This window comes from Hyalella azteca, unplaced genomic scaffold (genome assembly GCF_000764305.2).
Source record: "Hyalella azteca isolate HAZT.00-mixed unplaced genomic scaffold, Hazt_2.0.2 contig14042, whole genome shotgun sequence".
NCBI lineage: Eukaryota > Metazoa > Arthropoda > Malacostraca > Amphipoda > Hyalellidae > Hyalella > Hyalella azteca.
In genome coordinates, this window is record NW_025943941.1 from 209413 (window position 1) to 221889 (window position 12477).

At 37.9% G+C, this 12477-nt stretch overlaps 1 protein-coding gene across 1 annotated transcript; it reads left to right on the plus strand.

The window, feature by feature from the left end:
* The first annotated feature begins 4181 nt into the window (after window positions 1-4181).
* On the plus strand, window positions 4182-12477 carry LOC108673751 (carbohydrate sulfotransferase 1). The gene is made up of 8 exons (XM_018161623.2): window positions 4182-4340; window positions 4887-5008; window positions 5882-6591; window positions 7168-7359; window positions 7957-8100; window positions 8895-9043; window positions 11004-11159; window positions 11519-12477. The coding sequence occupies exons 2-8, from the start codon at window positions 4900-4902 to the stop codon at window positions 11652-11654; spliced, it is 1596 nt and encodes a 531-aa protein (XP_018017112.1). The 5' UTR covers window positions 4182-4340; window positions 4887-4899; the 3' UTR covers window positions 11655-12477.

The window sequence follows — 12477 nt, forward strand, 5'->3', positions numbered from 1 at the left end:
AAATTACAATCGCCGTGATAACTTTTGTAGCCTAACTGGAAGAAAGAAGCTTGTCTATAATTGCGCAATCAATGAGATTTATATGTCCCGCAAAGTCCTGTTTATTTTTTTTTGTTGTTGTATATATTGATGTGACCAATGTGCTTGTACTCAAGTAGCACGTGATGTACTAGTGGATGACTTTGATACTTTAAAAAATGACGTTGTTATTAACCAATTTGTTTTACAAATTCGGTCAATATACCGGTAGTTCACCATAAATTTCAGATTCCAGGTTACAGAATTAAATCTGATGGAAGTCATTTATACTCCTTTTCCATATTATGAACTCCATATATTTTGTTCTAACTCAAACAAAACATGTTGAAGTTGGCACAACGTTACAAAACTGAAGAGAAAGATGACAGCAAATGTTTTTTAATTTCATTTCTCTATTCGTTCTTGTCTCCGTATGCTTGTGCGGCGTGTATTAATTATAGTTTATTGCAAGTGTCATACAAGTAACTCGTTAAAGTTACATAAATATGCGAGCATGCATAGGTCTAGAATCCTGACGTTGAAATTTATCTGAAGTCTCAACATTGTGAACTGGAAAATTTGTTCTATTCCTAAAATTATCTTTCATGTAGCAGTAAATATTTTTTTTAGAAATTATTTCATTGGCATAATTTTCAGATATCAACATGGGAAGTAATTTCTTGATTGCAGTCTAATCGAAGTATTCCAATTGCGCTGCGAATTATATTGAACAATTGACACGTAATCACCGCCTACAGCAATGCACCTTGCTTATGTATCTTACATACCGTATAGTGCTCGCATTTAAATTCAATTGCATTACATTTCGTGCCAAATCTCGCTCGACCAGCCGCTGCCTCATATTTCGTTTATAATTCCATGCTGGGGTTTACAAAGGAAAATGGTAAGAATTTCCCATGCGTACGCGAGGCTTGCAATGCATGGACCGAAATGGCGGACGGAAACTCAGCACCTCGTAAACATTTCTGACGAGGAAAAGTTTTGTCGCTTGGGAGTCGCGTTCTTGAGGATATTGTTTTTGCTGCTGATGTCGAGTACTTTGGTGCTTGGCAAAGAAGATTAAGAAGAATTAAACCCGCTCGTCCTTTACCTGCGCTGGAAAAATCCTAAAATTGGCACTATTATTTCTGGTAAAAATACTCATGGAAGTTAAAGTTACAAAGCTCTCTACAGTGATGGAAATTTGATAGTTAAATTTGATAGCTGCGAAATCCGGGTTAACGATATAGAGGAGTATTAATTTCCATTGGATTTGCTATTCATCGTGGATTCTGGAACGATGGAGCTCAGTACGGGAGAGAAACATTACCGACATCACTGTGAAGACACTCCAACTGGAAAATTCATTCATCACGCTAATCGCAAACGTATTCATTACCGGGATATTTTACGAAACTCTTCGGGTGGCGCCCCCACAGACCGCTACTCAGTCGCCATTCAGAAAGATGCTCATTAAATAATTCGTTGTTCTTCCTGCATTGAGCCGACATTCAACATCACTGCACTGGTTAAATCAACACGCAAAGAAGATGGAATTCTCTTTAGTGTTCTTGGAGAAAGGAATGTCGCGTATATAAGAACACGTTACAGAACATTGGAATTATGTCATGTGGTCCGAGGCAATGGAAGCCGGTGTGTACAGGCAAAATAAATCGCGACCCGGAAATTTGACGAGTACATCACGATGTAGATCAACTCAGGGTAGTAGGTCTCCTAACTCTCCTTGGAAACTAAAAACGAAACGCTTGGCTTGGATCTTACGTCGGGATCTCAGTTATTTCCTGTATTGAGTATCGGCAAAATACCATAATCTTCAAGGACTTTGTTGCGTGGCAAAAAATCGAAAATTCGCAATCTTCGTTTCCAGAATGGTCCAATTTCCTTCTCCAAATATCTCGTGAAGTCCGATACCCTTGTCTACCCCACCAGCTTTGCAACAGGAGCCACCGTGGTTAAAAGGATACAGACTCGGCACTCGAAAGATGTAAAGCTGAAGTGCAATTACAGAGACGGAAGAGGTCATTTCACTACGACGACGTCCATAATTTGGCTGCGTGGAGCCGGTGAAATTTTGTTAGGAGAGGTCGATGAGACCTTAACGGAGTACGTGAATCAGTCGAGTTTGTTTTGGTGCATGAAACTCGATCAAAACTTTGAGGTGTACAGTAAACAGCTGTTCATTATCAGCGTTTCTAGGAGAGTTACACCGCTTCCCGCTCCAGTTTTGGAAACCCGAGTGTTAACGGTGAACAGGAGTTCCGTTTTGCCGCCCATCTATGAACCAACGTAAACACACAATGTGTAATCCGTGGTGGTTGAAGATTACGTGTAAATTATACAACTGATTTTAATTGCGCTTTTGGCGCTTTTGGTGTTGTTTTTCATACTTATGCTGCTTATTGTGATTATTTGCTGCAAGTTTTGTAAGAAAACTGAAACGTCTCGTGAAACGGATCATGCGTAGAATGCAGAATTATACGTGCCCCATTAAAATGTGCGAAACTTGAACAGTGATGGAGAACGTTAAAAGGTTGAACAGAATTCTTCTGTAACGACATCGCCTCTTCGTGTTAAAAATCCTTAATCTGAATATAAGTCAGTAACCAATGAACTACCTATTTTGGTGGAAGCTTTTGCCCAGACCAGCCCTATTCAAATAAGCTCGTCGATGTAGTCTTCTAGAGATGAAATTAGCGAAATTCGCCAGTACATTGAATCAATTGCTGAGCAACTACGGAACAATTCTGGAACCCAAAACAAAGAAAATGAATAGGTACCATTCGAAAGCTCCTCTTTCGAATCAGAAGAACAGTCGCAAGGGGACAGCTCCGCTTCGTTGGCTTCATCAGAGTCGCCCTTACGCATGGTTCCAAAACAAACGGTAGTCAATCAACCATTCTAAATTCCTGACATTAGTTCCTGGACACACTCAACTGGCTTACCATTTACCATGTCCAGCCACCCGAGCTAGCAACAATTGTTTAAAGAATAAAATAACTGTTGTCTCCAAGATGGCCCACCAACCTTAAACGGCTACTGGACCAACATTCACCAACCTTAAAACGGCTACTGGAACTTCCCACAACACGCGGCTGATCGTTATGTTTACTTTTAGCCTGGAAATGATGCGAATTGCCATGTTCCTGATTATTCATAAGGAAGGCTTATGGCCTAGGAAGGAAGTGCGTCTGATGATGATCCCAGCTTAATGTTGGAGTTGTAGTTTCCAAATCAATATTTTTCATAGAATAATGTCATGCCGCTAGACCAAGTTCAACAACAATGAAGCCACAAATTTTATTTAACTTGATGTTTTACTTTGATCCTCCCGCATTAAAACGTATCTTATGTTCATCATAAATTATTGTCTCGTTGGCTAATCGTCTCGTGCTTGAATTAAATAGAAGAAGGAAAACTTAATTTTTGTGTATGTTCACATTATTATATACAGTTATCTTTCTCACGGTGTCCGGCAAAATAGCTCATATTTGACCATATCCTGCTGCCTTGATTCTGAGGATAGAATCGATGAATGAAAGTATTATGGTGTTCTGAAACCTTTTTTTAATAAAATATTTATGCTTTTAATATAATGCGTTTGATTCAATACACAGCGCACCCGTAGGTCTTCTTCGAGCGACGACAAAACTGTATTTTTAGTTACTCGCATTTTTGTTTCGTCAAGAGCTGTTGTGGCTTCTGGTTTTCTCTTTGGCTTCTTTCTGGGCTGCATCATGAAAGTCTCATTAACTGCGAGTTCAGGTGTTGTTGCTGTTACTTAAACACCTGCTTGGCGGTCTCAGGTTCCACTACTATTCACAGACTGAAGGCTAAATTTGCTCGTGCACCGAATATAAAGTTCGCCGTACAATTCAAAAAAGAGTTTTCAGAACCAAAAATGTAACTACGAAAAATGATTTCATATTTCATCTTCTTGCTGGAACTTTGATAAAAAACCGATCATTTTGGCTGTAAGTCTGTACTATTATACCGAGGGGGAAATGTGAATTATGGGTGTAGACCGTGTAGATTCTACAGAAATCACTCATCTTGCTTTTCCCTTCAACGCCTGAAGCCACGCAGGTGTGACTTGTGGGGAAGCAGAGCTCATTGCCGAGAGCTGGTGCACTTGTCTTACTCACCGCGTGCTGATAAGTTACGAAGAGTTGGAATAAAGTTTTTAAATAAAGTTGGAGGAAGTTCCGAAGAGTATCGTGCTACAATTCCCATCCAGTCATGTAAGGCAAAGTTGATGGAAGCTTCGAGTCCAGCCTTATTGGAGAGGTCGTCTTCGAGCGCTGGTAGGCCTCCTGCTCTTGTCAGTCGTTTATGTTTGCAATTTATTACTCTAGAGCTTGATACATATATTAGTTTTTTAACGTCACTTCGTATACCATAAGAAATCAAAATGTGGTGATATACATGCAACAGAACATCATTAATTTGAAAGCCAAAATTTCGACGTGTAGCTCGTTGTGGCCCCGGGGTTTTTCATTGGGCCGCTTGTAATAGTGACTGCGATGCCAACACTGACACTGCACTCAGTGTGAAGGGGTGTGGCGCGGGTATTCTTTTCATATATAATACTGACTGTAATTTCAACATCCTGATATTGCACACAGTGTAGAGTGATGTGTCGCGTGTGTTTCTTTGACTTGTAATGCTGACAATGATGTTAATATTGTGACACTGCAGACAGTGTGGAGTGATGTGTCGCGTGTGTTTCTTTCATTTGTAATGCTGACTGTGATGCCAGTATCTGACACTGCAGACAGTATAGAGTGATGAGGCGCGTGTGTTTCTTACACTTGTAATGCTGACTGTGATGCCAGTATCTGACACTGCAGACAGTGTGGAGGGATGTGGTGCGCTAGGAGTCGTCGCTCGTCTGCGGTGCGATCGCTGCCTTTGGTCGTCATCATAGCGAGCTTCTTCTACATCGCCCAGTATCATCACAACCTCATCCGCGGTTTGATAATGAAGAACTTAGAACAATATCGAACTTAGAGCTGTAATTTATAAATACCCAATTTATATTTTAGTTAAAGCATTTGGCTAACCTTCTATACTGCAAACATTGCTTCATTAATGCCGTAGGACAAAAATTAACAAAATTAGCAAAGTAATTATAAAAAATGATCTATATTAAGAAAAAAAATAATAAAACCATTAGGTAGTCTGTCACTATATTATAGACGCTACATAATCGGCGGTCCTGAAATTAAACAAATGTTCGAATGAATAAAATATAAATTACATCTAAAGTAATGAATAATACTGGAGCAGGAAATTATTGCGACCGAAAGAGCGCAGAGCTTTTGGATAAATTCCTAAATTCTTCCATCAACAGCTGTAACAATTAACATTAACAGATATAAGGATTAATTTGAAAGACTCAATTTGTTCCAATTGTGTTAGTCCTTTATTAGCTCAATTTGAACAAGACTGTCTTTATAGCTATAAAACAATATAAGGACTGCATATATATCACTAATCTATTTCCTTACGAAAATCAAATCAACGAACACTGAGTTTTTAGCTATAAAACTATTTGAGTACTGCAAATGTTCTCCAATTATATTTGTAATTTCCCAGCTCAATTCAACGAAGACTGGGTTTTTAGCTATGAAACTATATGAGGCCTGTATATATGCTCGAATAATGTTTCATTCCCCAGCTCAATTCAACGATGACTGGGTTTTTAGCTATAAACTATATGAGGACTGTATATTTGCTCGAATAATGTTTGTCATTCCCTAGCTCAATTCAACGATGACTGGGTTTTTAGCTATGAAACTATATGAGGCCTGTACATATGCTCGAATAATGTTTCATTCCCTAGCTCAATTCAACGATGACTGGCTTAGAAGGATACGGGAATCATTACAGACCAAGAACTCGACTGTTGTTCGTAACGTCGCTGGCGCCGCGGAAACTTCACAAGCGTCGGCGACTGGCGGGGGCGGATCCGTAACTACGGAAGAGAATCCCGCGAGTTTAGCGGGAATAATCATCGTTGACGCGAGTACTTCACAGGTTTTAACAAATTTCGGTGAAAACCAAGCAAGGGGCAATGATTTACAAGTGGATGCGCACAAGCAAGACGTCATTAAAGTGAAAGAAGAAGAAAAAAATCTTGACAGAAATAAATATGAAGGCCATGAACAAGGAGATGATGCTGCAGTTCCCCCGCAAGCAAATAATGCTGCAGTTCCCCCGCAAGCGAATAATGCTGCAGTTCCTCAGCAAGCGAATAATGCTGCAGTTCCTCAGCAAGCGAATAATGCTGCAGTTCCTCAGCAAGCAAATAATGCTGCAGTTCCTCAGCAAGCGAATAATGCTGCGGCAGATCAAAAAGCGATTAATAATGCAATGGACTCAAATAACAGCGACGAAGCTTACGATTCAAGCAAAGAAAAACGAAATATTCAACGCGACGAACCAAAATCTGGCCGTGAGTTGGAGTCGGGCAGGCTGCAGGAGCTGTTCAACATGACACTGGACGGGTTCTACCGCGTCAACGAAACTCTTGATGGGAAATCGGTCACTAAGGTGAGTGAGAAGGTAATTTTGTTAGGAATTTCGGTTGAATAATTTTAGGTATATATTTGCATTTTATAGATGCATCAGCAATGCTGATAATTTTTTTCACTGTTGAATTTTATTTACAAACAATAACAACGGTCTGAAACATTGAGGTCTACAGGTTTTTATGTCTAACCTCCTGAACGGTAAAGTCTTCTCACTACTTTTTCTTAGACGAGTTCGGAAAATTTTATAATACACAATGGCTTGCAAACTGTTATTACATGTAACGTAATTAATTTGTTATTACATGCAACGTATGCAAACTGTTATTACATGTCACGTATGCAAACTGTTATTACATGTCACGTATGCAAACTGTTATTACATGTAACGTATGTAAATTGTTATTACATGTCACGTATGCAAACCGTTATTGTATGTAACGTATGCAAACCGTTATTGTATGTAACGTATGCAAATTCGCAATATGACAACGGACCAATATTTCCCCTAAAACCACGGTTCCAAACAAACTCTGATTTAACAATCAAATATTATTAATTATTTATAACTGTAACATGCCCCACTCTGAACTCTCAGGTGATCCTTCTAGCGCACCAGAGAACGGGGTCCAGCTTCACGGGGGAGTTGCTTACCTCCCCCACCCGCGGTCTGTACGTGTTCGAGCCTCTCTTTGCCTACCGCAGCTTCCCCTACGATGACCCGACGTGGGCAATGGAAATGCAGAAGTTCATGAGCATCATAGGTGACCTCCTCGACTGCAGGCCACAGGTCAGGCTTTATTTCATGCGAAAAGATGGTGATAATGATGACGATAATGTTATAAATATATAGTATAATGACGCAAAAGTTCATGAGCATCATAGGTGACCTCCTCGACTGTAGGCCACAGGTCAGGCTTTATTTCATGTGAAAAGATGGTGATAATGATGATGTATATTATGATGATATTGCTACAAAAATATGGCGTAATGATGCAGCAGTTCAAGAGCATCTTAGAGGGCGGCTTGACTGTAAATATAGGCCGCAGAAAATGGTTGTTATTGTGAATGTTTAGGGTTGAGGATCTCCGACATGACAGAATTATGGAAAAGTATTGATTTTTGAGCTTGTCTTTAATTTCTTCATTTGAATGGTATGACATAAAATGATATCCCGGTGATGTAAAGGCGCCTCGTCTCGACATATTTGTGATGCAATTTCTATTAATTCAGCAAGAATTACATTTTTCACGTGTTTTTGCAGTTAATTTAACAGATATTTTTTAACATTAAATAAAATTTTCATGTGTTTTTGCTGATAATTCGACAGAAAATTGATTTCTCATATGTTATTGCTGTTAGTTCAACACTAAATTTAATCATGCAGGTGCTGCCGCTGTTCAACACGACGTTCATGAACAAACACGTGCCGTTACAAGACTGTTCCAGTCAGCATTTCCGGCTGACAAAGCTGATACGGGCTCGCGCTGACACCATCTTGCCTTGGCTCAAACTTAGACCTGACATCAAGGTACGCATATATAGTTGGTAATAGAAAATAATAATGGTGAGGATTTCCCCGATTTTTTCATACGACTTAGATCGTTGAAAAATACGTGCACAAGCGATGGGATCACGATCCGCTTAGTTACTTTTAGTCATGGATACGGATTTTTGAATGACTTTTTACTTTAGTTATAGCAATCTAGTATGGTTGTCTCAATTCAATTAAATCGTGCTTAGTTCAATGAGTCTATATCAGACTATTTTTATGAGTTGTGACAATTTTACAGTAGAATAGCGCAAAAAAGTCTGCCGTTTTATTTGAATAATTATTATTATAACAGGACTAATAGTATAAGTGGCGAATGATTTACAAGTTGTTCATCATCGTCGTATGCTCGGTTGTCGTGTAATTTGTATTCAGTAGAAAACTATGCGAGTTTGTTTGCATCTACGTATACCCATATTCCAGGTGAAAACAAGCATTCATCTAAAAAATTTCCCAGGCTGTCCAAATTAATGAAACGAATACGATGAAGAGGTTCATTTGCACAGGTGTTTGAATAGGTAAATTAAGAGTACAGGTGAGAGCGAAGATATATTTTACAGTTATTCTAGCGGTAAACGAAAATGTAAATAGAAAAGAGCCTAATTTTGATAGGTAATCCAGCTGGTCAATTTGAGATTGAGAATTAGAATAAAATAGAACTGCCAGCACTGAAGAATTAGACCCGTGGTCTGTTGCCGAAAGGATTTATTTTCTACAGGTATTTCCTCTGAAATAATTCAGACTAAATTAGGGACCAAGGATTTATTTTCCAGGTGATCCAGCTGGTGCGGGACCCTCGAGCTGTGCTGTGCTCAATGGAAGAGTCAAAGCCTTGGTGGTCGCCCGCTGCTAGAGACCCCGCCCACCTCTGCCGCCGTCTGCAAGAAGACCTCAGCGTCGGTAAAGCCCTTAGCGCTAACAGGTGAGCATTGTTAACATTCATTTTATATGCTAAAGAACATAGAGATAATTTCTACTTCATATTTTCGTCTTCGTATTATTATTCGGGCTCATTGATTTGTAATGAATCAATGATCTAATTGAAACGAAAGTGGCACACAGTGAGGAACCAACCAAATCAATTATTATAGTAATAATTATTATAAAAGTAATAGCGGTATCGGCCTAGAAGATTAGGCCAATGAGTCAGTAGATTCTGAATGTCACATACTTTTCACAGTTTTTACGGCAATCTAACACGTAATTTACTGCTACAAAATTCACTGTACTAAACCTCCTTTCCATCGCACTGATTTCGATCAGACCGTTTTACAGTTGGCAGGTGGCCCTGCGCCCTGCCAAGACTAGTTACTAAAACAAAAACCTAAAGATCTCGAGAGACCTTAAGATCCCCCCGGGTATTCACCCAGAGTGTTTAGGGACACACCCCCAAGGCCATGCTGAAAGCACCACCTCCCGACGACGACTAAGCGCCGTCCAAGCGACACCGAGAAATTAACTGAGCTTCCCGGGGCTCGAACCCACGCCTAGCTCCTCCATCTCGGTGCCGCCGTCACGTCGTCACATGCGCATACAGTGGAGCCCTTGCCGCTAACCACTGCGCTTGCGCTACAGTGACGCCCATACAAGTTACCTTACTAGTAGCCTTTGTCATTACTTTGAAAGGGGCCACTTGAAGTTCCTTTAGTTACTTTTAACAGAGAACATTGGTTTGCTGGTATTGCGGGACTTGGAGTAGGACCGAACAAAATGTCAATAAGACTTCCAAGTCTTTAATAAATTTTACTTACAGTTTACCATATTTAACGTTTTCTATCAGAAGAAAATATATCTAACATGGACTGAAAAAAATAAAATTGTCATAAGAAGACTCCGTAATTTTTATTTAGTTCGCAATATAGCATAGGGCTACACTACGAAAGAAATAGATACTTTCATCACCCACTAGATAAATTCAATAATAAAAAATATTAATAATTGAAATCTCAACTACAGATTTTAAAGTTTCATCTGTCTCTGATCAATTAATCGTGTGACAGTGTAACTCCATCGTGCTGATCGAAGATCCTATTAGATTGACTATAGACGCTCGATTCAGTCGATTGTGCTGGATTTCTTCTTGAGTTAAATTATATTGTTTCCCTAATTAAATATAACTTTGTAGCTTTAGCTAATAAAAAGTTAATCAATACCTAATGTTTCAATTAATTTCAAAATGAATGTTGTTTTTTTTTAATGTTTGTTCAAAAATTTTAATTTAACTTAACCTCGGAAAATATTGACTTACTTTAAGTCAGTATTTAAGTCGTTATACTTTCAGATATTATAACCACGACTAAAATAGTAAATATTGTAAACAAATTCACCATTTATTCGAAAAAATAAATAAATAAACGCTTGATTGATTCTTAATTGATTTAAAAAATAAAAATTTCCTAATATTTGCTTCTAATTTTAAGTAATTATAGCGAAGAAATTTGCATTCTAACCATGTATCGAGCATCATCTTTCATGCATCTCCAGCTTTCCATATTCAGTTATTCATTCTACATTCAGTTTCCGACAATAATTGACTGTGTTAATAAAATTTTAAGTTCAATCTAGCAATTGAAGTTTTCGAATACCATATGTAATAATAAATGTTGATGAACATACATGATTGGAAACTATGTCATCTTGATATAACGATTTTGATTGAATTCGTCACAATTAACACTCTATAGGGTTTATGAATAAATTAATATATAGTAATTAATTATGAATTAATTATTATATATTAATTAGGGCTTATGATGTCTTTTCGTGTCGTTTTCTTAGTTACCTTTGGTGTGACAATGTCTATGCATGATTATGTCTCATCAATAAAATGATAAAATTTTAATGTAAAATACTGATAGCAACCTATTTTTCCGACGTTCCAGATACACGTTGGTGAGATACGAGGACTTGATGCAGGATATAGAAGGACAAGCATCGCGACTTCTCCGATTTATTGGTCAAGATTTCAACTCCAACGCCAGGAGTTTCATTTCCAGAATGGTCAATGTTGAGGGAGCAAGAGAGGAAGTCCTGAAAAAGTAAGATAAAACATTTTCCCTTCAAATTTAAGCGATAACTCAACAGGATAATCTCTAATCATTATTGAGAGGAAGTCTTAAAAAAGTAAGATAAAACATTTTCTCTTCATATTTAAGTGATTTCTCAATAGGATAATCTCTAATCATTATTACAATTGTAATATTTTATGCTTTCACCTCTAAAAAAACACACAAGCGATAACTCAACAATCCAAACAAACCTACTAGGACTCAAAAGTGAAATGGAAAATGCAGAGAAAAAATTGCAATAAAATAAAAAATTTAATAAATCATAGTAATGATCATATTGTATATTGCTATAAAATCATATCACAAAATTGTGTGTGGGTTTATTTCAGTCCGTTCCGCATCATGCGTGGTCCGGCCTACGACCCGGAACACTGGCGTAAGGATCTGCCTGAGGAACTCGGACGACGCGTCGAAGAACTGTGTGCGGATGCGATGAATTATTTAAATTACACGTTAATTTATTAGAAAATAACTATTTATCTCGTTCATTTGAATCGTAATTTAAGCATGAATCTAATAGCAACAAAAGCCTAAATCAATTTACCATATTTTCCTTGAAAAAGTTTTGGAAAAAGTTCCATCAACAGCACAAAAAATCCGAAATTCAAGTGTAATGAATCTAATCAACGCAAAAATTTACAATAAACAGAACTTTCGTTTGAATTCTTGATTTTCTTCCGTGTAAATTTTCTCGTTCTATTAATTATAATAGCTTATATCCCTGAAGTTGGAATTGATGACAGTGTTTGTCTCCGAACCGTCTGCAATTATATGTTAGCCGTTGAATGTTGAATTTAATAGGTGCCTTTTTTTGCTTTAAAGTTCTTGGTGAAAATAAACATAGTGTCATTTCCTCGTTCGTCCTAGCTGTTGTGCTTTAAGATTTGATTAGAGCAAACTTAGCTATAAGTTCCTCTGAATATTTGTGACCATATTTTTTAATGTAGATAAGTAAGGCAACGATTATCAATTTAATAAAGTTATATAATTAAATTATACACGGAGCATGGCTAGATGAAACAGTTAACGATCATCATCTCACAATCATTTATTAGTCCAAGGTGCGTACAGAAGTTTCAATTGAGACCAACATTAAGACTATAAATAAAGCTTTTTTGTGAGTTCATTGTGCACAATTAACAAGCGTGGAAACGAAAATCAAAACAAATTAACAACGAACTGACGGTGAAATGAGCTTGGACATGGTAGAACATTTAGCAAAGGAAGTTGCCATTTAGCTTTGTTTCAAGGTACATGCATTCATTGATGAAAATTGTAAAGCCGCTCC